Source organism: Paroedura picta, chromosome 5 (assembly GCF_049243985.1).
Source record: "Paroedura picta isolate Pp20150507F chromosome 5, Ppicta_v3.0, whole genome shotgun sequence".
Lineage (NCBI taxonomy): Eukaryota > Metazoa > Chordata > Lepidosauria > Squamata > Gekkonidae > Paroedura > Paroedura picta.
Window position 1 is genome coordinate 59,742,379 of NC_135373.1, and position 25,895 is coordinate 59,768,273.

Here is a 25,895-nt window from a genome sequence, read left to right on the forward strand (position 1 = left end):
ATATAAATATCTATAATCTCCCCTCTGAAATTAAATATTTTTATTTTGAAAAAAGAAATAAGAATATAAGAGAAATATAGGAGGGATACAGAAAACAAAAAGGGGGTTAAACGTAACAATTCAGATCATTATTCAAAATTTACTTTATAAAACACAATATTAGACAAACAGGCAAAAAAAGAAAATAAAAGGTTTCTGTTCTCATAATCACACAACAATTCTTACTTCAATTATTAAAACCAATTTCTTTTACCATCTGTACACCGCCCGTGGCGCCACGGGCGCCATCTGTACACCGCCCGTGGCGCCACGGGCGCCACGTACTAAATAAAAGAGTAAGCCCTCCTGGGGCGGGATGTGTCCGGGATGAGGAAGGGTCCGGATTGGACCCTTCCTCATGACAGACAATCAGAGGGACCAATCAGCAGGCGTGAAGCGCCTGCCGATTGGTCCCTCTGATTCCCAGCCCCAGCAACTGCGAGCCGCGCACAGCGCGGCTCGCAGTTGCTCCCGGCCTGACGCGGTGAGAGGCGCAAAGCGCCTCTCGCCGCGTCAGGCCGCCGCCCGAGGTAGACCCCGGTGGCCTAACGCAGCAAGAGGCGCGAAGTGCCTCTCGCCGCGTCAGGCCGCCGCTGCCGCAAGACCACCGCCCAGGGCAACCCCTGCCGAAGACCACCGCCCGAGGGAGACCCCGGCGGCCTGACGCGGCGAGAGGCGCTTTGCGCCTCTCGCCGCGTCAGGCCGCTGCCTGAGGGAACCTCCGTCAGTTGCGCGGAGTGCGGCTGACGGGGGCTCCCTGCCCGGCGGCCTGACGCGGCGAGAGGCGCTTTGCGCCTCTCGCCGCATCAGGCCGCCGGGCAGGGAGCCCCCGACGGCCACAAGACCACCACCCAGGGCAGCCCCCGCCGAAGACAACACACCGCCGAGGACAACGACGAAAAGAAAAGACCGCCGCCCGGGGCAGGCTCCGCCGCGTCTACCCGCCGCCGCCGCCGAAAGCCCGCCGCCGAAAGCCCGCCCCCCGCCGAAGACAACACACCGCCGAGGACAACAACGAAGACAGAAGACCGCCGCCCGGGCCAGGCCCCGCCGCGTCAGCCCGCCCCCGCCGCCACCGAAAGCCTGCCGCCCGGGGAACGTTCCACCGAAGACAACACACCGGCGAGAACAACGATGAAAACAAAAGACCGCCGCATGGGCCAGGCCCCGCCGCGTTTACCCGCCGCCTCCGCCCCCGCCGAAAGCCCGACTCCCGCCGAAGAAAAAACACCGCCGAGGACAACGCCGAAGAGAAAAGACCGCCCCGAAAGCCCACCGCCCGGGGGAGCCCCCCCTGCCCGACAGAGCCCCCGCCGACAGCCTGTCACCACGCCGCCGCAACCCCAGGAAGACATGCAGCCGCTCGCCAGCTGCTCGCCGCCGCCGAAAGACTGCAGGTAGTCCCCCCCCCATACCCACTCTCACTTCTAGCGCCCATTGCATTTCCAAGTGCAATGGGCTATATTTCTAGTTATATTATAATTTCCATCCTATTCATCATCATCATTATAAATCCCATGTTATATACCTCATCAGATATTAACTATGACTGGTAATATGCCAAAATCCTTTATTTATTTTAAAATTATATTTATATACTGTCCTCCCTTTCGGCTCAGGGCAGTTTACATCAAAAACTTTCATAAGAAAATCCATTAGATATATCACTTTTAAAAACTGACTTAAAATAAAAAATACTATAGTTCAAATTCCAATTCTTTATACATTTAAGTTAAAATTTTATTCTCATGCTGCTTTAACAAAGCACTGCATTTATTATAAAATGATACACTATTTTAAATTGATTCTCATTCTAAATTTATCTCTTGCTTTCATTGTAAAGTTTTGCTTTCTCTCAAGCTGTGAAAGTGAGCTGTTTTTCAAATATAATTTCCCTGACATGTTAGGCCTGCAACCTTCCTCCCACGGCTTCTAGACATTGCCAGGCAGTCAATACGGTCTGTCACACTCTCAGTGGCCAGTCCTAATTCATTTCCCTGTACAACAGGGAAATAAACAGCAACAGCTACCCCTTCATCTCTTTGAAATGAGCCCTCTTGAATCAGAGACATTACATCTCCTGCCAGCTTTGCCCTATGCTTTAGTTTAAAAACTGCTCTAATCTTTTTTGGTTTTAAGTGCCAGCAGCCTGGTTTCTTGTTGGGATAAGTGGAGGCCAACTCTTTTTGTACAGATCCAAAAAGCATCCTCGTGAATAACAAACTTAAACCCTTCTTCTCTACACCATCATCTTATTCACACATTGTGACTCCTAAATTATTGTGCCTGCCTAGCTGGCCCTGCCTATAGAACAGTCAGCACTTTTAAGAAGACTACCTTGGAGGTACTGGCCTTGAGATTCCTGCCTAAATTTTTCCTTCAAGACCACACAGCTATATTTCCCCATATCACTGGTGCCAACATGTACTTGAAACACTGGCTTTTCCCTAGCACTGTCTACCAGTCTATCTCGTTTAGACCACACATAATGTCTGCTACCTTTGCACAAGGCTGGCAAATCACCACGCAGTCAGTGTGTGGGTTCATCACCCACCTCTCTACATGTCCAAGGATCAAATTACCAACTACAAAGAGCTCCCTCCCTAGGGATGTTTCCTTGGTAGGAAAGAATACCTGTTCACCAGCTGCTGAAGAGGTTCTTTCTGAGGGAACATTCTTCCTTTCATTAGCAATTCCCTGTTTCCCCATGACTCTCATGCTCCCTGACAGCTGCCATTTTCACAATAGGACAAATATAACAAGCCCCTCAGAATATCTGTATGCCTAACTGTCTGGCTGTAGCCTCTCCAGGTCAGTCACTTTGGCCTTGGGGTTGCAAACTCATTCCAGGAACTCCTTGTACCAAATACACAAACGTGATTTCAATCCAGATAGCAGACACTCATACACATTACATTTAATGCAATACACCAGATTGCCCTCAAACCTTTACTGGCATTCTGCCTTAATTTTTATCCCCCCTTTTTTAAATAATTTGCCTAATTATGTGGATTTATTTATGGAAAGTCTGCTTACCCTGGTAGGGATATAGAGAGATTAGTACTCTAGCTTCCTGCTACTGAACCCATTAGTCTGCTAAATCCAGCTGTTTATTCCCTCTTTCCAGACACTCTGTCACTGGAGAGGGCCTGCTAGTTCACAGAGCTGGGATGTACTCATAGGAACCCTAAATAAATAGCTTTGAAAAAACTGCCCCCCCCCCCGAGTCAACCACACAGATTGGGAGCTAATAATGGCGGATGAGTAAGTCAGCCTTTGGTTGGTTAACAACAGGTTTTGCTGGAAAAAAAGAGATGCTCAGGCCTCTTCTTTCTTCAAATGTGAAATTAATTTCAAATATAAATCTAGGCCTTCTAGGCTTGGCTTAAAGGGACTGTAATTGAATAGCCTCTGCAGTTACAGGAGATACATTCTTGTATGGAAAAGACCCTCTTCTTTAAAGAACATGAGAATAAGTTTAAACATTTAGATTAGCTTAAAATTGGACTCTGTAGTTGTATTTAAACACTGTCTATAGTTTGTTTTGTTATTTCCCTTGTTTGTTATTTATTTTCTTTTTTCGATTACTGAAAACTACCTTGTCTTCAAAATCACTATCCCCAGTCTCGGGTAGTTTTACTTTAATCTAGCCTTTCTCAACTGTTTAACTATTCAGAAACCCCTGAAACATTCTTCAGGTTTAAGAAACCTCAGAAATGGCACAACTGTGCAGAATATGATTGGGAAGCATAGCTGTGTACACACCTAGTTGGGCCCCCTCCCCTTCCCACCCCATCCAGGCCCATCACTGGTCATATGGAAGAACCATATATGGTAAGGTGACCAGATTGGGAGAACCATATATGGTAAGGTGACACCATAGACCGGGGGGGGGGGTTCTTAATTAAACATTTGGTCTATATGGAGCAACAAAAGTTTTCATAGAATGCAAAAATAGTATTGTAATATATATTTTTTAATTTCAACATCAGTACAATTTGCCAGGTGCCCCCAGATGTCCCTCCAAAACTGGGACAATCTGGTCACATCATTATCATTATTATCAGTTAACCTTATGACCAAACTGACTGCTGACCTGATTGGCTCTCATCCAGGAAAGGTCCACCCCGGTAGTTTAGACCCAATCAGGAGGTAGCCCTCACCCACGAAGGGCTTAATAAGGAATCAGCTTTCCACCTCCAATTTCCTGCCAGTTTCAGAAGTTTGCTGGGTGGAAGTGGAGCCAGCCTTAGAGCATATGGCAGTAGCCTGGGCAGCCTCTGCATGCCTTCTGGAGATGGGGGAGCTGTAGAAGGCCCAGAAACAGCTTATTTCTGGCCCTCTGGGATCCAGGGTGCCAAGGAAATGCCTCTGCTCTGGGAATATTTACTCATGAGTAAGTGTCCCTCATCTAGGAATACCTATTTGTACCTTGTAGATTAGCCCTAATTAACAGGCTGCCCTCAACCAGGAGCAGCTTAACAAGGCATAAGCTCTCTACTTCCAACTTCCTTCCGGTTTCCAGAAGCTTGCCCTTTCTTCCAGGGGAACTGATCTCTGCAGTCTGGAAAGGAGCTTTCATTCTGGGGATTCTCCAGGTCCCATCTGAAGGCTGGCATCCCTGAACAGTGGCAGGGATACCAGCCTCCTGCTGGGACCTGGGGTTTCTTGAAACCTGAATGTTTCAGGGGATTCTCAATGGTAAAAAAGTTAAGAAAAACTGACATAGAGACAGTGATTGAAAAACCTACTGTAAGTTCTTTGCCAACCAATGTTTTCATGTTTGTTTGAAACATACAGCTGTTTTTGATTTCTGGCACTTCTAAATTGTACTGGAAATGATTTCTCATGCAGCAATGGATATCACCACCTCCACAGTCAGTAACTTCCTTCACTCATCTATTGCCCTCATCATCTGCCAGTTGTCAGGCCATGACTGGCAACCCTATCAGCTTCCCCACTACCATTCTCAATAGGGAGAGAGCAATCTGCCAATGAGGGCCAATCAGTTAAAATAGCACTCTGCTGATGAGTGCCAATTAGCTCAAGTTGCCAGTGAGGGCCAATCAGTTCAAATTGCAATCTGCCAATTGGGGCAAATAAGGTGAAATTGCATAAAGACAACTGACTCCCTACCTAATTGGCCCTCCCTGGGGGTGTGCCACAAACTGGGAGAGAGGGCCAATTGTGGGGCTTATCTGTCCCCTTTGCTGCTTGCTTCTCCCAGCAAGGGAGGAAAGCCAGCTGTTCCTTTTGCCTCCTGTGCTGGTCTCAATTTTCAGCTCTCTGCTGGAGGGGAACACAGACAAGCTGCCAGGGAGTTAGAATCCGTATTTCAAAAAAAAAGTGCTAAGGGACAGACAGAATGCAATGAATGTCTTAACTCTGTACGGTGAGTCAAGGGTTCCTTCAGGCAGTCCAAGGACATCACCAGAAGAACCAGGTCACAGGTTGCATCCACAACCCAGGCCTCCCAGCCTCAAGTTAATATAGGCTGTCAGTAGCCTCTCACTCTGTGAGGATTCACCATCTTCTGCAGTCAGCAACTGATCTTGGTGTAGTGCTTTTTAGACTGGAACTCTCTTTCAGCACATAGCTGACATTGCTTAATTGGCTCAGGTGAGCCAGGTATGCTGACAAGGCAGGGAGCTGCAGCTGGAGACTGGGTAGTGGAATGAGGAGCTCCTGCAACAACTTTGGAATCTGAGCTTTGGTTTGTCTGCAGATCCATTCCCTTCTGCTGGTTAGAGCTCTCAGCCTGTTGGACATTTGGCTGGGCTAATCTCTCATTCAGGTGAAGCTGGGAGCTCCTGGCCAAGCTTTTCATCCAAGGAGTCCTCCCTAACAGGATCTGAGCTCACAACACCTCTCTATGACCCTGCAGCTAGCCATCAGAGTGTTCTCCTCAGATCCAGCAGCCTTCCCTTTCTAGCCTGACCCTTAGAAAATGTGGGGAGATGGAAAGAAGACAGCCTCTTTCCCACAGCCTTACCGGTCTAGCTTGTCCTTGGGAGATGAGAGGGTGAGAAGGAGGGATCCCACTGCAACCTTCCCGGTCCGGCCTGCCCTTTGGCAGATAGAATAGTGGGAAGGAGGCTGCCCATTCCCCATGGCCTTCTTCAAGCAGGCTGGCCTTTGGGGGAGGTGGGTGGGAAAGAGGCGGCCTACCCACCTGCTGTGGCCTACCCCAGCAAGCTCAGGGTTTGGGAGATGTGGAATAAGTGAGGAGGCAGCCTCCCCCCACAGCCTTCCCTGCCCATTGGGAGATGGGCAGGGAAGGAGGCAGTCCATCCCCTATGGTCTTGGAAGGGGCCATACAGGCCATCCAGTCCAACCCCCGGCTCAATGCAGGATTAGCCCTAAGCATCCTAAAGCAGTCTTCTCTCCCCCCCCCCCAGCCTGGTCTTTGGGAGATGTGAAAGGGGAAGGAAGGACACAGCCCCCTTATGTCCTTCCCTGCCTGCTCCAGCCTTTGGGAGATTGGGGGGGGGGGCAGGATGGTGGCAGCCCACCACTCCACAACCTCTTCCACAACCTGCCTGGCCTTTGGAAGTTCTGAGGTTTGGTGGGGAGGTAGGGACCTATGTAGACACTTTTGTATGGGGGTGGGGCAGGAGGGTCAGTGCCCCACCAAAGAATCTGTTTTCTCCAGGAAAACTGATGCCTTCCTTCGCTCTCCCCTCTTTATTTTTGTCTTTCTCTTTCATCTTCCTGAAAGTCTTCCAGGCCCCCACTTGGAAGTTGGCAACCCAGCTGGCTGCATATGGATGAGGAGTCAGGAATCAAACTAGGCTCTTGAGATTAGAGTCTGCTACTTTTTAACCACTTCAGCACACTGGATCTCAAGCTCCAGCCGGGAGTAAGGTGTGTGTGTGCAGAGGTCCAGAACTCGGGAAGGTCACAGAACAGCTGTATGTGCTATAGGCACCCACTGTATTCCTGGGAGCAACAGGCTTTGCCTGTAAACACATGGTACACATACACACACACAAAACCCTTCCTCAAGAAACCCCAGGGAAGCCTGCTTTAATCTATCTACTGGCATAATAAATTTCAAAGTGATACTGGAGTTTAAATTAGCCCTGTGTCCTCAGTTTTAATCCTTGTCCTTTGCTGGACCCTGTGTTTAACCCTACCCAAGCTGCAGTAAAACTATCCAAGAATCTTTACGCCAATTTGGAACTAAAATTAGCTACCCCTGAGTGGCTTCAGCATCCACAACACGGAAGAGTCACATAATTTTGGGACCTAAAGTCTTTTTTCTTTTAACTATTTGTCCTCCTGGGATACAGTCACATTAGTCCCTAAATTGCCCCCAGATTTCTGCTTATATTGACTGCCTCAAATCAGCACAGGTGGATTAATGGGATTCCTCTACTGCCAGAATAATGAGACACCTGGCTGAAGGTCCCAGAGCCCCGTTGCCTAGTGCGATGTTTGGAGGACCCTGAATGCCACCATCGTCCCACAAACCTCAGCCTCCGGAGCCTCCACCAGCATGAATCGGCCCCGCGCTACAAACTTCCGTGGAAATTAACAAGCAGCTACGGAGCGCGCCCAATCCCCGACGGAGGATTTCCATTGGCTACCATTTAAACTAGGCACCAATAGGATTCGCGGATATTGATTAGGCACTTTCCCCTCAGCGGCCCGGCAGTCATCTCACTTGTGATTGGACGAAAATAGCCGTTGATCCCCATTAACCAATGCGGACGGCGCTTGTTTCAGGGTGCCAGTATGGCGGCGCTCTGCGGTGGGCTTCAGGGAAGACGGGCGGCGATGGAGTGAGGCCTCAGGAGCCGGTTTTTGGCCGAGGGGGGAGCGACGGCTGCGTGCTTCAAAGGGGAAACTATCAGGCCTCGTCCCTTTTGGGCCGCCGAAGCTCTTGCTGGGGAGGAAGGAGGGCGATGAGGTGACGAGAAGATGGCGAGCGACGCGGGTCGGAAGCAGTTCTGGAAGCGGAATGTTTCCCGGGTGCCTGGCAGGTGAGCGGCGCGGAGACGGGGGAGCCAAAGAAGGCGCTCTGGGATGGGGGGGGGGGGGGCTGCGATCCTCGTCGGTATCAGTGGGGCTGACCCCTGGATAAGAAGGGCTTGTGTTAAACCGCGGAACTGACTGCCGCTTGCCAGCTACTGACAGAAGGGAGGCCTACCTGACGCTGCTGTTGTGATCATCGACAGTCACGTAAATATCGAAATTTGCCTTATTGCGACTGGTAAGAACAGTGTCTTCTGTTTTGATAGCTAGTGGCTCTCTCAGGTCTGGGTTGAGGTCATTTTTTATCACCCACTACCTGTGGACTTCTGCATGCAAAGCAGGTGTTCTGCTCCTTTGGCTTACCCAGGAAGTTTGAACATATATACTGCCCCATTCTGAGTGAGGTTATTAGATTGTCCAAGTGGTATTGTCCAAGTGATATTGCCCAATCTGACTAGCAGTGGCTTTCCAAGAGTCTTGGATAGTGTCTCACACCCTCAGATAAAGTTGTGGCTGACATATGTCCAAAGCAGATGCTTTCTTACAGAGTCACAGTTTCACCCCATAGTACTGTTTTCAAAGTTGTTGAGTGGTCTGAGCACTTTATCTGCTCTTTTTGGTTCTGTGAAATAGGATTATCGTCCTCATATTGATGGGCACTGAGATTTAACTATTGTGACTTCTGTATACAGTGCAGTTAAAACATTTGGCTGTGTAATTAAAAAAAATTAAAACAGTGTGTTCTATGTCTGTGAAATAACTAATGCTGTGGATAAATGACTGGGTGTGGGGATAACAGTTGTCTTTCTGCTTGTGCTTTTCCTGGAAGTAGCTGACCAATTGTTGGAGATATTGCTGAATTAGATGATCCTATGCAGCCATAGGGCAGCCACTTCCTGTTTTGGGAAACTTCTTGTATGAATAAGGCTAGGGACCACTTTTAGAAAATGCATCTTTTTGCTGCCTGTTGTGACTTTTGCCTGTTCCATGAGCTGTTAAAGAAAAGTGAGATTTTTGCTTTGGGACTATATTCACAATGGGAAATTTAGCGTTTGCTTAGATTTCTCTAGTAGCAAAGAATCTAATTAAGGGGAAATGAAACTGAAGTTGAAGAATGACCCAGATAAAACAAAAATGTCAAGTGAAAGAAAAATAACTGCTCTGAAAGCTTTATTGTCTCCTGCACTTCCTTAGTTTATGAAAGAAAGCAGGAGGCACTGGGGGAATGCATGATAGGAATTAGGCTGGCTGATGCTTGAGCGCATAGATAACAGAAATTGGGTTGGGTGGTAGTGTGGTGCTTGTTTCATAAAGGCAGTAGTATCTCAGGTTAGGAAAGGATGTAGATGGATATATGGATTTTTCAGTATGCAAGGTATAAGTCTCTTGCACCATCCACCAGCCTACAGGACTTGTACCTCTGCTTTTCAAAACATGTCATGTAAAATTTCCTGCCACTGACATTCTCTCTCTCAGATGCATTCACAGGTGGTACTAGTTTCTTTTTTAATCAGTTAATCACTGTTTATTTATTGTTATTATTTATTATATTGCACACCATTACTGAATCCAGTGTGGTGAATGACTCTTTGATAAGTTTTATTCTTGTATGAAATGTTAAAACAGAACAAAACAAAATCCGAGTCCAGTGGCACATTTAAGACCAACAAAGATTTATTCAAGGCTACCCTCTTGAATCTATGTGAAAACAGAGTAAGTGTAAACATTTACCTGTTTTCATAATCAGACTAAGCTACAGGAAAGGAAGTTGATTTTTTAACTGCAGCACTTTAAAGATTTTATCAAAGTTGAGCAATTAAATTTGTAATTGCAAACCATGACTCTTAAATCTTTTGAGGTGTTACTCCACTCAGCATTAGTATATTCAGCTTAGCTGACTATCCTTTAGTTCAGTGCTGCTTTCTGTTGGTAAAAGGGGTACTATGCAGCTGAAATGGGAAATATTACTGAATATATTACTGAAATATAAACACCAACTTTCCCCAGCTATAACATGAAGGGGTGTGTTAGTTATGTTGAGTAAAAATAATTTTTGCCATATAATATTTTAAAGGGTATGTGTGTCTTAGGTTCAAGAATACCTTCCTTTTGAGTAAATACAGTACAAAACTTGGAGCCAGAGTTCATGGTTTCTCAAGTTAGCTGGTTCTCCAGGAGGGATGATTTTTTTCCTCAGTTCATTGTAATTCATCTTCTTAATCAATAACTGAGCTAGTGAGTTTGGGAAGTCAAGAGTGTTGCATACAGTTGAATATACTCGAAGTTCATAGAAATAATCTGTGCATTTGAAATGTTTATTTGGGAGGAGTATGAACCTGGAGGTTGAGAATTCTAAGTTAATATGCTATCTTCTATATCATTTTACCGTTTTTCTTATGAGGAAAAAAGTGTAGTGGTAGTAAAAGTTTATTGTGTATGGTCAAAGGTTGTTACAAAGGTGATCTAAATAAAAGATACGAAGAATAAAACAGTCATCAGTATGGCCCATTATGCACGGCCGCCGAAACGGCGATTTCGGGTCACATGGAAAACGCGGAGGGGGAAGAAGCAAAGCAAACCGGTTATGGACGGGACGCAACGGCGGCAAAACCCAGAGTAACCGATTATGCACGCGGCGACCCTGGCACCGCTTCTGGTTGCGCCCCGGTCACCCGGAAGCTGCGCTTTCTTCCTCGTTTAGCTAACGCGGCTTTTTCGGTGGCATGCACTGAATCTGCGGCCGGTTGCAGCCGGCACCATGTGTTATCGGTGATTTTAGTCGCACCCATTCCACCCCGAATGTGCGCTATTCCCCTCGTGCATAATGGGCCTATAAAATGCCACACAATGAAGACAGATTACAAAGCTACAGCTTTTAGATTTCAGTCCACTTTTGCATATATTTTCTTGGCAGCTAGAGTGTTATAGGACTGCTAAAATGGTCACCAGAAATGTATCTGGGTTCCACATACAGAGGACAATGCATCATATTGTGAGGGAGATCTTCAGCCTCTTGCATATCACAGATGTAAATACACCAAGCAACTTGTTTGCATGAGCAGTGTCCTATTAATATGGTAGATTACATGGTTTGAGAGAGCCATTGGCTGCAAAATCTGATTTTAGGCTGTTAACACATTATCTGAGGCAAGTAATGGGTTCAACTGTAATCCACTTTGAGCTATTTGTATCAGGGAAAGAATTTGGAGCCTGTTATTAATATTAATAACTTATTATATGCCTATCCATCAAAGCATCACCCATTCACGGGATTTTGAGTTACTGAACTTGCCTTGCTTTGATCAATTTTTAAAGAATATCACACCATTTGTTGTGATAGAATTTTAGAATGCACCCCTCTCCCCCTTTTTTCAGTTTTTCATAAAAATTGAAAAACATTCTCAGGGAGTTAAAGAACCCAACCCCTTCCCCCCTGGGCCCTCCCCCACGTGTTTCCAATGTTGACTGTTTTCTGATAACTCTCCAATGGCAACTGCTCTACTACTGCACAGCAAAATCCTTCCTTCCAATTTAGTTGCACTATTTTTGTAGCAAGTGAGTCAAATTGAGGAAGGGTTGAGAGCTGTTTGAGACATTATTTGGTGGTAGGGTGGAAAGTCCTGTCAAATTGCGGTTGATTTGTGGTGACCCCATAGGGTTTTCAAGGCCAAAGACACTTAGAGATGGTTTGCTCTTCTTAGCTTCTGAGATCAAGGCCAGCCAGGGCCATCCAAGTCATGGCTGGTATTTCCTAGGTAATGTTATTTATCTCTATGCCATGAGAAATATCACCTGCCTATTTCCATAGATCAAAGATCAGGTCATGTTTCTCTAGGCCAGTTTGCAACCTTGATTGGAAACTCTAAGAGCTGGTACACTGGGAGTGGCCAGTGTATGTGAAGAATAGTCCTAACCTGTTTTATAGAATGAGTCAATGCACCACTGAAATGATTAATATGCAACTCTTTGAATGGTGGACTGCTGTATCAATGATTATTATTACTATCAAGAATCAGTGCTTGCAGGCTCAAGTTGGTGTCTTTCATGAACTTTTCTGTTCTTCTACTGTTCTCTGAAACAAATGATGGTAAGCTGCAAAAAAATGAGAGACCAGTTAGGCAGTGGTCACATATTTATGTGGTTGCTGCTATATTCTTCTGTGTTTTTTTTAAAAAACTTAATACTTTATTAAAGCTCTCTTTTTGTCCCCTTTCTAGCATTCAACATGTGTATGGCGCTCAACATCCTCCATTTGATCCATTGTTGCATGGAACGTAAGTTTTCATCAACTAGAAAAGGAGATAAAGCTATGAAATATCTTTGCTTTCTATTTTTCTGATGAAGTAATGCTCTTAGACATCTCCCCTTTTTCCTTCTGACTACATCTTTTCCTTCCTCTTGCACTGGCTTCCTGAATCATGGGAAGAAATGTATCAAACTGTTTTCATTCAACTTAAAAGTAAAGAAAAACAGTTCTCTGTGCAAAAGAAATTAATATTTTAATTCTCATAACTTTCAAAGCTTTGGCAACAGTTACCTATGACTAGATCTAGAACTGAAAATGTTTATTCTTGATATGTTTACACACATTTTGTTGGATTAATCTGCTTATCCGGGTTCTTTCTTGGTGTGCTATATCAGTGGTAGTCAACCTGTGGTCCTTGAGATGTCCATGGACTACAATTCCCATGAGCCCCTGCCAACATTTGCTGGCAGGGGCTCATGGGAATTGTAGTCCATGAACATCTGGGGGACCACAGGTTGACTACCCCTGTGCTATATCATCTTTCAAATGTGGGGTTTGGTCCTATACTAATTTTCCATAATAGGTTGTGACAATGTCCTTTTGGAGCTAAATATGATGGAAGGAAGCTGAGAACTAAGACATACCCATCTGTCTTCTTTAACCATATGGAAGTTCCCTAACCTTCTTTATCTTGTTCTTGCTGGTCAGCCTGGTAGCATGTTAGATGTTAAATTGTTCTTGGTTTGCTAGTCTGTTATAATAGAAAAGGGTTTCTGAACCAAATGACAAAAATAAAGTGCCTCCTTTCTACTGTAGGCATACAGTTTTACCTCAGAGGTTATATCACTTACTGCTTGGAGAAGAATGGTCCTTTCACTGGCACATCTCATTCTTCAGCCCCCCTGAATCCAGCTGCTCAGCTTTCTTAGAACCTGGGCTAGGAAGGGTTGTTTCCCCCAAAGACTCCCCCCCCCCCCACTAAGCACCTTGTTTTCAGCCTGCCCCTTATTTCTCTGGAGCTGTCTTTAGAACACAGCTGTTCTGTACTGTATTAATATTTTCCCCTCAAGTTCTCTCCTGCTTGAGTCAGTTGACTGATGCAGACTGACTCCAATCTGACTAGCCTTTCCCTTTTTTTTCCTACTCTTTCCCCACTGCTCCTTAGCTGGTCAGTCCAGTATACTGACTCTGCCTGGCATTAACCCATTTTGAGCTGAATGAAAACAAATAAACCTTGCCTTTATTATTTACCCTCACCTTTTCTGGGTTTCCTTTTGCCTTTACTTCTGGGTCCTATCGCACAGGTACAGAAACTTTCTTCCCCCCTCCTACAGCCCACTGATCTCCATAAGATGCTGCTCTGGGGGACAGAGAAACTCTGCAGTGATATTCTCTATCTAATCAATCCTCTCTGTTAACAGTTTATTACAATTGTATCCTGTCCTTCCTCCAAGGACTACCAAACAGTATGCATAAAGATCTGGATCTATCATATACATCTGCAAAATAATATATTTCTAGCTATTTTTATTCCTTGTTTATGTTTCAGGGTACTATTGTGTTAAACTTTCTTGGATAGGCATTCCAATTTTGGGATGCTTTTCCTGTAGCCATTGTTTTCCAAGATGGGAAATACGCACTGTCCCTTTAGAATCCATTTCCTGTGGTGGATCTAGCAAGCTTTTCCACTGATGCTGAAGGGAAGGAGGAGTCACCGAAATGCTATAGTGTTGATTATGAGACCTACTTTAACAAAATTGTGTTCTTCGTAAAGATGGGAATTGATCAATATTTAACAAATAAAACTTGGTGGACATAGCCACATGACTACGGTATTTTATTTATTTGATTTTATAATGCCCTTTTAGCAGTTTGATGTCCTGGGGCAGTGAACAACATGACCAGCATTGAACAATAAAATTCAACAAGTAAAATCAACAGTTAACAGTTAAAACAGCAATTTAATAATTTAATTTAAATTGGTGGATATTATCAGCTTCAGGGCCACTCCCTAATTATATAGTTTAGGAGGGGGAAGAGAGCTTACATTGAGCATTAGCCTTCTGGACTTGAACGTCATTATTCATTGTTGTATAGATCCCTATAATACGCAATAGCTAATAGAATCATAGCATCATAGAATCATAGAGTTGGAAGGGGCCATACAGGCCATCTAGTCCAACCCCCTGCACAACGCAGGATCAGCCCTAAGCATCCTAAAGCGTCCAAGAAAAGTGTGTGTCCAACCTTTGCTTGAAGACTGCCAGTGAGGGGGAGCTCACCACCTTCTTAGGCAGCCTATTCCACTGCTGAACTACTCTGACTGTGAATTTTTTTCCTGATAATAGCTTGCTTCCAAGATGTACACTTCCCATTGACTCTTTACTGTATAAGAGCCTGTTCGCATTTGATAAATTCACTGTTTTATACAAACCAAAATATACATTCTATATGTTGGTTGCATTCTAAGTTGATTATGCTTCAGAAACCCTGACATGCAGTCTTCTATTGCAGTGGTCCCCAACCCCCGGTCCGGAGACCGGTCCCGGTCCGTAGATCAGTCGGTACCATGCCTCCTCATCCTCCTCCCTGGCTGCTGCTCCAGGGGCTGCCCCTCTGCTGCCGGCTCCACCTTTGGTGCTCTCCGGCGGCTGCCATGGCTGGAGCTCCCCCATGGCATGGCACTGCGCAGCTGCTGCTGGCAGCACCCCCAGCGGGTGGCGGGAAGTCAGGGGCCGGTTGGAAAGCAAGTGGAGCAGGGGCTCAGGCGGCGGCAGTGTTCCTTGGCAAAAGACTACACCCCCCTGGGCCTCAGTAAAATTGTCATGTGTTGACTGGTCCCCGGCGATAAATAGTTTGGGGACCACTGTTCTATTGAACTCAATGAGAATTCACTATGATGCTATATAGGTTCGGGTGGGGATGGTGTATAGGAGGGTTTAAACATAGGGAGGCATGAAAGACAGTTGAATGGAATGCAAGAGCCCTGTAGGCATAAAAATCTAGTTTTCTTTTTATGAAGTAAAATCTGCCTAGTATTGCCTGAAAAAGGCTAGAGTTACTCTGTCATTCAAATACCTTAGAAAACTGATGGTATTGCTAGGGAATGGTCCTACTCTGTGTTGCAGGGAGGGCCACAAAGCTATACATGACCTGAACAATATAAAGTGATGCAGTTTTCAGCTTTTTCCTCTGCGGTGCAGACAGAGGCTTTGGATTAATTATGCTTTATATCTGAAAATTAATTGCCTGCTTAATAGTTTGAGAAGGTAGCTGTTTTGGTCTGCAGTAGAACAGCTAGATAGGAGCCCAGTAGTACCTTAGAGGCCAATGACACCTGACTCTTGAAAGAGTATGCCCAGAAAATCTTGATTGTTTCTAAGGTGTTTCTGGACTCAAACTATTGCCTGCCTGAGTTTAAAATTAGTTCTCTTTGCTCTTCTGATCTCCCTGGGGCCCCCAGATATTGCCACAGGTCTTCTTCATGGGCAGGTTTGAGCAGATGCAGTCTGCGAAGTAGTATTTGAGAAACTTGTTTTCTGTCACGTATTTGAGAAACTTGTTTTCTGTCACGTGTAGGAGAGACTAAATTTCTGAACCATGGGAAAAGATGTGCATTTTAAAGTTTCATGAAGCTGAGTTATGAGGTGTTTTTGAGTACTTGCCATTATGTTGAATGTTGATTTCATGATTTTCTCTGGAATTGGAAGATTTTGTTGGTTTGAATGTTATGCACCTTTTTCTTACTAGGTGAGGAAGAACCCCTATCCCCACCTCTTTCCATCCCAGTCTTAATCATGGTATTCTGTTACATCTTCAAATGATGGTTAGTGCTAGTCAGAATTTGAAACAGTTTTGCATATCCTGGCTAGCCTTTAACCACATATCCTGGCTAGCCTTTAACCTTTGGCTAGCTCTGGCTAGCCTTTAACCACAGGTAGTGTTTGTGTGCACTTGTAGTGAAGGCAAGGGAAACTTCTGGGGGAGTCAGAGGAATATACAAGCTTGTAGCTCACTCACGATGCCTGTCTTACCTCCACACCAGTTCATGTGTCTTCCAAGGCGGCCTGACCTCTTAACTCACTGCTTACATGCCTCTTAGGCACAGAAAAGGGGAAGCTGTTGGTTAATTTTTTAATTATTTGCAATTCTGAAGATTATTTAAAGACAAAGGAGAAGGAAAGTTACTTCATTGAAAAATAGTGTAGCATATGGAGAGCCCACTGCTGCAGTGGGCTTATCTTGTGTATAAATATAGGTGCCTACATCTGTTTTCAGAATTTATACATTGTGAATAGTGTAATGTAGTTTCTACCTTGTCTGAAGTTTTTCTTCTCTGTGATTTGTAAGTTGTCACAAAGAGCAATGAAGAAAACAAGTTAAGGGCTTGTAACTAATATTAGTGTTCTACTATGGCGCAGAGTGGTAAGGCAGCCGTCTGAAAGCTTTGCCCATAAGGCTGGGAGTTCAATCCCAGCAGCCGACTCAAGGTTGACTCAGCCTTCCATCCTTCCGAGGTCGGTCAAATGAGTACCCAGCTTGCTGCTGGAGGGTAAACGGTCATGACTGGGGAAGGCACTGGCAAACCACCCCGTATTGAGTCTGCCATGAAAACGCTAGAGGGCGTCACCCCAAGGGTCAGACATGACTCGGTGCTTGCACAGGGGATACCTTTACCTTTACCTTTTTACTATCTCCTCTCACTGTTATTCAAGTCTCAGACTTCATGGCTGAGTTGAAGGGATGCACAAGTTGCATGTTAATTTTCCATGTAATAGCTGTTCCTCTGGCTACATTTTACTTAATCTGACATTAGTAAAGGGTGTTCTAAGGCCAGCAAGCTTCTGTACACCAACAGTTCCCTGGTTTACATGTTCTTTAGAGATGGATATCACAGTTTCCTTGTACTTATTAATAAATAGTAGGCTTTTTAATGCTTTGGAACAAAAATGCATTGTGGATGAAGCCATAGGTTTCTAAAACACAGGAAAAGAAAATTAGGACACAGAGATCACTTGGCCAACATACCTTTCTTTCCCCTCATAAAAACCTGTCTTGTTTCTCTCCTCCTCCAAATAAAAAAAATGGCATAAAGTGAATTTCTGTACAAGTGCATTGAAAAGGGACATGCTTAGTTCCTATGAACTTTAAAAAGACTTGCACATAATTCTTAGTGGATTGTGCCCAGAGTAAACATGATGTGATGCTATTGTGGGGGGAAGGGAGGAGTATTAAAAGCAGAACAGACAGAGAAGAAAAGGACTCGAGTCTTGTCTATGTGTAGGACTGCATGTTGTTCTGAATGACGGGTCAGACTTGATATAGGCATGTACTAAAGAATCTGTAAGCACCTGCTTGCTTTCTTGTAGTAGATCATTGAGTCACTGCCATGAGATACACCTCAGCTATGTTTTTGATGCATTTTGGCTGTAGGACACAAACTAAAATATTACTAGGGAATCCTACCCCCATTTTTCCTTTATAGTACATAATTATTTATGAGCCTCTTGTGGCGCAGAGTGGTAAGGCAGCGATATGCTGTCTGGAGCTGTCTGCCCATGAGGTTGGGAGTTCAATCCCAGCAGCCGGCTCAAGGTTGACTCAGCCTTCCATCCTTCCGAGGTCGGTAAAATGAGTACCCAGCTTGCTGGGGGGTAAACGGTAATGACTGGGGAAGGCACTGGCAAACCACCCCGTATTGAGTCTGCCATGAAAACGCTAGAGGGCGTCACCCCAAGGGTCAGACATGACTCGGTGCTTGCACAGGGGATACCTTTACCTTTACCTTTTACATAATTATTTACAGTTATAACACAGGGTAGCTTAAAAAATGAAAATACTATCCATTGACCCTTCATTAGGGATGGGTATGACCCAATGACCAAACCTTAAAATGTCAGGAAAATCGTCTGGGTTAGGGTTTGTGAACTGAGACTAGTACAATTTCCGGCCTCCCACAACCCTCCATGTGGTCCGAGGTTTTGCAATTTGGGTGGAGCATGCTAGCAAGTCTGTGTGATGATCAATTAATCACCAAAGCAACAGGGGGGTATACTTCTGCAACCCTGGAAAGACCAATAGTGGCCATCCGAATGCTTGAGAGGCTTCATTGTCCACCAATAAGAGATGTCGCATTTTGCTTTATGGGAGCAGAATGGTATATATGCCCAGCAAATATGCAGCTGTTTTTTCTCTTGATAGTTTTCATGGTGCGTGGAGATTGGGAAAGTAGCTTGGAGGTTGACTGGGACTGTGAGAGAAGGGAGCTGCTAGATTACTGTGGCAAAGAAATTCCTCACTATGAATAGTGGGGTTGGGTGTTTGGTGTTTCGGGGCTCTGAGGCACATGTCCTAATGCTTATGCTGAGCAGAGGGGCTAAGCTTCATTGGTTCCTCAGCTGAGGACACCCCTTCCTCCCATTGTGTCTAGCTCTGGCTAGGACTTAGCTACTGGGCTCTCCAGCTGAGGACTGAGCCCCCCTCCCCCATTGGATTTTGTGAACACTTTCTCCTGGCTGGGGTGGTGTTTGGTGGACTCGGGGCTTTGAGCTATCTATCTTTGCAGAGGGGCAGAACTGCTGGGTTCCTTGGCTGAGGATCCGCACACTCCTCATTGGGATTTGTGAACATGTCTCCCCAGCTGAACCTGTGGCTGTGATTTCTTGATGTCCTGAACCTCCAGCTCGGATCTGCCCAGGGACTACTTTCCTCCCAATCCAATCCTTATCAAACCTGGAGGGCAGGTAGCAAAGAGACAACTGCCAAACTCACAGTGAGTTTGGTGTCTCTGGCTCATGGGAGGGGGCATTCTGCTGCATAATGAACCTCACAAATTGGTAAATGAAAAGGTTTGTGTGTAGCCATAAGCCTAAATGATCCTCAATTTTCCCAGTTCATGCCCATCCCTACTCTACTTACATAATTTAAGCAGACAAATTGAGTGTATTAGCTATTCTTTAAAATCAAAGTAAGCAGAATACAATTAGGAAACATCTTCAAAGATGTTCCAAATCCGTTTATTTTTGAAACATATGAGAAACTAATCTTTCAACAATTCCTGGCTTTCCCATATGATAGGATTCACATTCTTGGCTAGCTTGTTATCTGATCAACCATCTGCACTGAAATATCTTTTTAGGATATATATAAAAGCTGTAGTGGTTAATTCGGTTTCTGTATTTAGTTGGCCATTTCTGCTGTTCTCAGATGCTTCTCACACTTTGCTAGATCTTATTTCTAGTCAACCAGAGGCCATATTATTATTTTATTCCTTTGCTTATGCTTCCCCAAATTTGTTTTATTTTGGATTTGTTCGCTCAAAAGACCATGCTAGCCCAGAGTGCCCCTGTGATTTTTAAAAAAATGAATACAAGTAACAGTTTCCTTACATTTCTGGCCATATCAATGACTACATGAATTGCTCTGACACAGGTGGAACTGAAGATGTAGATTGCTCTTAGAAAATGGATTAAATATTTTAATTTCTCTTAAGGGAATCTGTGGATGTGTGTAGTTTAAAGCTGAAGGAAAGTGACTTGCCCAGAGCAGATATTTGTGCTGGGCTCATGAATGAGATGTCCAGTGCTCTGTTGCTGAGTATTATTACCAAGCCAACTTCATCAGGAATGAAAGACCTTTAAACAATTTTGCTAAGCATAATACAGAATCATTGTGGAAGAGAACAAATCATGTAGAGCAGTGGTCCCCAACCTTTATTAGGCTGGGGACCGGCGGGGCATCGGGCCGCGCGGGCGCGGCCTGGCCCTGATTCCCTCTCCCCGCCCTCCCGCAGTAAGAAGCTTCCCGGGCCGCAAGATTGCAGCCTGGGAAGTTTTTTACTGCGGGGGGGGGGGGGGCGGGGAGAGGGAGCCGAGGCCCGGTGCCATGGCCTTTGCGGCCCGGCGCCGGGCCGCGGCCCGCAAGTTGGGGACCACTGATGTAGAGCTTTGCACAGTAAATATTTTGTAGATTTGTAAATCTGTCATCCAGTTTGAGTCATTTTTAATACAGTTTTGTGCTATGAAAATTACCTGTTGCTAAAAGTTAAGGTTTAAATAATGGATTTGCAAAGAGAAGCCTCATTTTTTCAACAAGAAAGTTATTACTATTGGTGCAATTGTGGCATCACCATGCTGTGAAAGTAAGAATAATTTAAAAACTGTCTGCTTATATTTTGGCGAAGTCAGTTTTCTTCCTGATTAACTTGCATCTTTTTTTGCTTTGTCTGAAATAAATATAATAAGTGCTGGTATCAATACCACATGTTTGTGTATTTAAAAACAGCTTAAAACCAGGATCCAAGCCACCAACCACTCCAGTGAAACTTAAGAAAGTTAGCACCTTCCAAGAATTTGAGAGCAACACCAGTGATGCTTGGGATGTTGGAGATGATGATGACGAACTCTTGGCGATGGCTGCAGAAAGCCTTAATACTGATGTAGTCATGGAAACGGCACACCGTGTGATTTGGAATCACAGCAAGTTACAAGAGCAGCACAAGCTGCAAGAGGGGCAGGTGGTGGAGAAGGAAAACCCACCTCAGATTCCGGACATTCCCCCAGCAGTATGCGGTGACAGTAGGCTGGTTAAGTCTGTTAGTGACAGTAATGCAGCAAGTTCTGCAGGTAAATGCGGTTTCAGAAGCTCAGTTGCCTCTTAAAATCTTTCTACTTGTTTGAATGCAGTAGTGTATGTGTGTGCTCTTTCAGGGACCCTTAAATGCTTGGAAACCTTCATTTAAAGAGAAATTAAATTGATCAATTTGTGTATCGAATGTATACTTTAAAACGGAAAACAGGCCAACCATGTTTGTCTCACTCCTTTCTGTGAGAGTAAACCAGTGGTGGTAAACCAGTGGTGAGCCTTCGGGGAGGGCGGTATATAAATCTAAATAAATAAATAAATAAATAAATAAATAAATAAAATGAGTAGCATTTGACTGTCTTTGTGATATGGGTTTCTCAGAGGATCTAGCCAAAGATCAGGTTATTGGAGTAGGGTGTGGAAAAATAACAAGCTTTGCAGGTGGTCTGTCCCCATCTGATTTGTGTTTCTGAGATCCTGTACACAGTTATGGGTATGGCTCCCAGGATTCATTAGTGCTTACTTTAAAGGAAACATACTCAGGATTCAAGATACTTAACTTTGTGGAGGCATGCTCAAGCGGGCGGGGGAGGTTGGTCCATTTCTGAACCACAATGATATAATGCAGTATTTGATCTGTTATGACAATATATATTTCATGTTCCCCAAATCCCTGTCTTTTAACATGCAATATGTACTTGTTCGTCCCTTATGTCCTTTTTTAGAAAACATAAGAGTAATTGATATAAATAAATAAATATGGCACTCCCAATGATCTCCCATCCAGATACTGGTTCAGTCCACATCTCTAGTTTTACTAGGCCTCATAGGATTAGTAGCTCCCTATTCATTGTTACTAGTCTCTGTGGTCATTGCTCCAGGTTGTCTGTTTTACTATTTAAACTGAAATAGGTGAAGCTAATTTTCACTATTTTGCTTCACTTTAGATAATTCTAGTGAAAATGCTTCCATGCCAAGATCTCAGTCCCTTCCACAGTCCTCAGCAGTTGCTCTTGTGGGGAAAGCAGCAGACCATAATACTTCAGGTGGTCTTGTACTGTCTGAAAGAGAGGCATCGCGGTTGGATAAATTCAGGCAACTCCTTGCTGGCCCAAACACAAATCTTGGTAAGTACTTGTTTTATGTGTATACTAGTAAAAAAGCCCCCTGCAGTCAAAATGCAGTGGGCGCTAGGAGGGCAGGCCATGAGGGCGGCGGGGCTCTGTGGGCTCGCTTGGCAAGGCCAGTTTTGCGCTGTGGGGCCGGGGGCTCGCGGCCTACCTGGAGTGCGGTAGGCTGGCAGGGCGTGGTGGAGGGCGGCGGCACCGGTGCTGGGGGCTCCTTAACGGTGTTGCTGGCAGCGGTGGTCCCGAGGCAGTGGCTGGGCGAGCCGAGAGGGCGATGTTTCGTTGTGTCGGCGCTTCCGGAGGCGACAGAAGATGCGACGGTGCTCTGACGGGCCGGAGATGGGCGGGCCGAGCGTGGCAATGGCGACGGCCGCTGCAACCCCAAGAGCTTTTCTAAGCAGCAACGGGCGACCGCGGCCCCGCCCCCTCCGCGCCCTGGCGGCGGCTCAGCCGAGCGTCCTGACTGAGGAGGCGGGTAGGGAGCGAGCATTGAGGCCGCGGCTCGAGGGAATCTCCGGCAGTCGCGCAGAGCGCGGCTGCCGGGGGCTCCCAGCCTGGCACCCTGACGTTCCAGCGCGGCTTGACGGGTGTTTTTGTCTCACTTCGGCACAAGTCGCCTCTAGTGGCGGGGCCTCCCAGGAGCGGCGGTTCTTTTTTTTTTTTGCTTGCAGGAGTCCGGGGGTTCACCCAGGCGGCGGCCTGACGCCGCGTTAGGCCGCCGGGCAGGGAGCCCCCGGCAGCAACTTCAAGCCACCTGGGTTAAACATCTGTTGATAGATATGATACCTGCATTGAAATTTCCACTAAATAAAGTCAAGGTTATTTCCAAGTCTAGGTCCAGTTACATATTAGTAAGATTATGTTGTCATTTACTATGTTCACCAGCATGAAGTTAATCGAGATGCATATGGCAAAACATTGCAGTCCAAGTTCATTTGCCTCTGGTAAACAGACTGGCAGATGCCATCCAGTGTTTGTCCCCCTCCCCTACGCATTCAGTGAATTATTGCTGTTGCCCAGCCCATCTGTCTATCCCCCTTTTAAATTTGGAAGTCTTGGCCATTTGCAAATATATATGGCCTATCACAATATATGTGGTGTCCTTTTTTTGCTGTGGTTTAGAGAGAGAGAGAGAGAGAGAGAGAGAGAGAGAGATCCTGCTATTTAAACTTGCATACTTGGGTGTGCAAAGTTTCATTATGAATTCTGCCTGTCTGTTTCTGGATAGCAGGTGCAAACGACAATATAATTGGATGTTGATGCATTACTACTGCAATACAATCTTTTGCGTGTACCTATGCACAAAGGCCAGCTTTGCAGTATATTTTCTGGAAAAGTGGATTTGTAACTTGGTATATTCAGACATGATACTGAGGTGTCTTGCTTTTATGCTCCTTATTTAAGGAACAGAAGAGATAACTAATCACACTCAAACACATGCTTATAATACTTTTTGGATTGTACACAGTCTCAGATGATTTGGTGGGCATGCTCTGGAGAAAACATATGTTTCTCCTACAGTGATATTGTTTTTGAATCAAGAAGGTCTACAGAGAGAATTGTGTTGCTCAGTGGCATTCCAGAAAAATCTGTTTAATCCTATTGACATATAAATCTGTCTTAATGATATTTCACTTCTAAAATATTTACAGACAAATTTAACCAGACTTTAAATAGACATCATCTGTTCTTTTATGTGTTACATTTGTAGTCGTTTCCCCTCCACCTATTTGTTCCCAAATTCTTGTAAACTTTGGGTCTTATGCCTCCCTTCTGTTAGGTTGGATCCTATGACTTAGTTAGCTTAAGTTTTCCTTCAAACAAGAAAGAGTTCCTCTAATGGAGAATGACTTTTTTCCTGATGGATGAAAGCCTTTCCGTGAGAAGGAAAACTTGGTTAGAAGGATTATAGAATCCAACCCTTTTTTGAGATAAGGATTCTTCCTTTTGCGTATTCCTTCTTATAGCAACAAAGCTTGTTTTGACAATCTGAGGATCTGAATTTGCAGTCCCACAAGCTTTGTTTTCATTTTTGTTTTCCCCCCTCCCATTAAAGTGCATATTACATGTTCTCCCTGTTGGAAGACTATTTGTCATTCCTTACTCTTCACTTTATCTTCAATCTGAGCAGTGGAAATGGTTTTACTTATTTTTAGCTCTTCTGAATTCTCTTTCTGTGCTCTAGCTGTTTTTTTTTTTTAAAGAACAGTCATTTCTTTGCCCTGTCACCTCTGATCCTTCCCAGGCTGTACAGTTTGTGTATCAGTCACAATCTGAAATTGGTGCTACTTTTTCTGCCAGGCTAAACCTGTGATATCAAAATTCCATCTGAGCTCTTCATTCTCAGCCAGATTTATAGCGCGCTCAAATTTTCCTGTTGATGCATTTCTTACTCTCCCCTTTGATTTGTGTGTGTGTGACTTGAGCTTTTTCTAGGACAACTGTAAAGCTAATTATTAAACTCGGGCACAAGTAAAATATAGAGCAGTGTGGGACAAAGAAATGGTATATAGTAGGCATTATAGTGTCAGAGGAATTGGATGATGGGGCAGTACTGTCAATGACCTAAGGGCAGAAACTGCCTTATCTAGCTCTTGAGATCATGAAGAAAAGCCTTTTAAAAAGGGGCTGGGGAGGGAAAACTGTTTGAATGTCAAGGAAGGCTGGAAAACTGAGCCCCACTCCCCTGGTTCACTGGTACAAGCTCGTGCTGCAGAGGCCAGCCAGTGTAGTGCCAACAAAAGAGTGTCAGCTCTCAGGAATAAGTTGGGGATGGGGCAATACCCTTACTGCCACTGATCAGATCTGAGCTGATGATCCCCTGTAGTTCTGGAAGTGCAATTGGTTTATAGCTTTGCTTGCTTCTGGTTTCTAGTGTTTTCTCTCCCCCCCCCCTTTCCCACCAGCAGCAAGCCACTATTAACTTTTTCTGCAAGTTATATGGTCATTATACCCCTGCTTGCCTGCAGGTTTTGAACTAGCCCTTCCATTTTCATGAAGGGCAGAAACTCAGTTGCCTCATTGAAGCTCTATTTTGCTAGTTTCTGGGCTGCATTTACATCTTCAACTCATTCCTTTGTGAAATGCATGGAATGGAACTGTTGTCTTTGTTTGTAAGCTACTTCTTCAAGAACTCCTCTGAAAATGAAACAAATTCAACTCCTAACCCTCTGGCCCATGCAGAAGATGAAGTAGAAGACAGATTCTTTTTTTACCTCTTGCAGGGCTATGCAGAAGGCCAGATACTATGCTAGTTCTCCTTGAAGAACATTCTTTTTACTGGTGGCTTCACAGGCAGGAGGGAACAGGGGGAAGAGACAACAGAGACTTGTGCTACTTCTAGCCTGCTCTGGAGACATGTAAGAATGGAGGTATGCCTCCTGCCTAGCATGCACAGAGTTGGGGTTCAGGGGAAGGTAGCAACAATTTCATATAATAGCCATTAAATAAGGCAAGACATGTGTCACCTTACTAATGATCCATAGCATGCTACTGGATGTGCCGTTATCTTTACTGATTTGATTTTTAGACCACCCTCTTGATAAGCTGGCTTAGTATGAAGAAATAGAAGCAAGCTCCCCCTCCTCCCCCCTCTTACAGGGTACCAGTGCTGATATTTTGATTACATTATTTAATAGAATCAAAAAAGCAATAAGCTACTCATATAAAATGAAAGACCTATATCGCCTTTTTGGGGATGGAAATATGGGCTAGTAGGCAGGCTAACAATTATTTAGTGACAACACAAATCCACTGATGATCCCTACCAGCAGAATCTTGAATCTGCCTGTAAATGTACTGTGATGTTTGTGCTACTTATGTATGCTGTACTCAGTTGATTACATAGGGCATTTGATATTGTCTCATTCCAAATCAGTCTGTTGGTTGATCTGATATTATGTACTCTGACAGCAGTTCCCTAG

General features: G+C 44.8%; 1 protein-coding gene and 1 long non-coding RNA gene across 12 annotated transcripts in view; one reads left to right on the forward strand and one right to left on the reverse strand.

Moving 5' to 3' along the window:
• Window positions 1–7,590, reverse strand: part of LOC143837856 (uncharacterized) — a 44,876-nt gene extending 37,286 nt beyond the window's left edge. For 3 of the 5 annotated variants that reach the window (XR_013231113.1, XR_013231111.1, XR_013231110.1), the window contains exon 1: window positions 7,513–7,561. This is a non-coding gene — a long non-coding RNA (uncharacterized LOC143837856). Of the gene's footprint in view, window positions 1–7,512 lie in introns of all 5 variants that reach the window. The other 2 variants (XR_013231115.1, XR_013231114.1) reach the window with 2 other exon arrangements.
• Window positions 7,591–7,762: 172 nt separating this feature from the next.
• TBC1D22A (TBC1 domain family member 22A) overlaps window positions 7,763–25,895 on the forward strand; it is a 205,818-nt gene continuing 187,685 nt past the window's right edge. For all 7 annotated transcript variants that reach the window (XR_013231116.1, XR_013231117.1, XR_013231118.1 and 4 more), the window contains exons 1-4: window positions 7,763–8,024; window positions 12,234–12,290; window positions 20,546–20,886; window positions 21,793–21,972. Coding sequence is in view for 4 of the 7 variants with exons in the window: in XM_077338248.1 (XP_077194363.1) it covers window positions 7,963–8,024; window positions 12,234–12,290; window positions 20,546–20,886; window positions 21,793–21,972 (640 nt within the window). In the remaining 3 variants the exon portion in view is untranslated. The remainder of the gene's footprint in view (window positions 8,025–12,233; window positions 12,291–20,545; window positions 20,887–21,792; window positions 21,973–25,895) is intronic.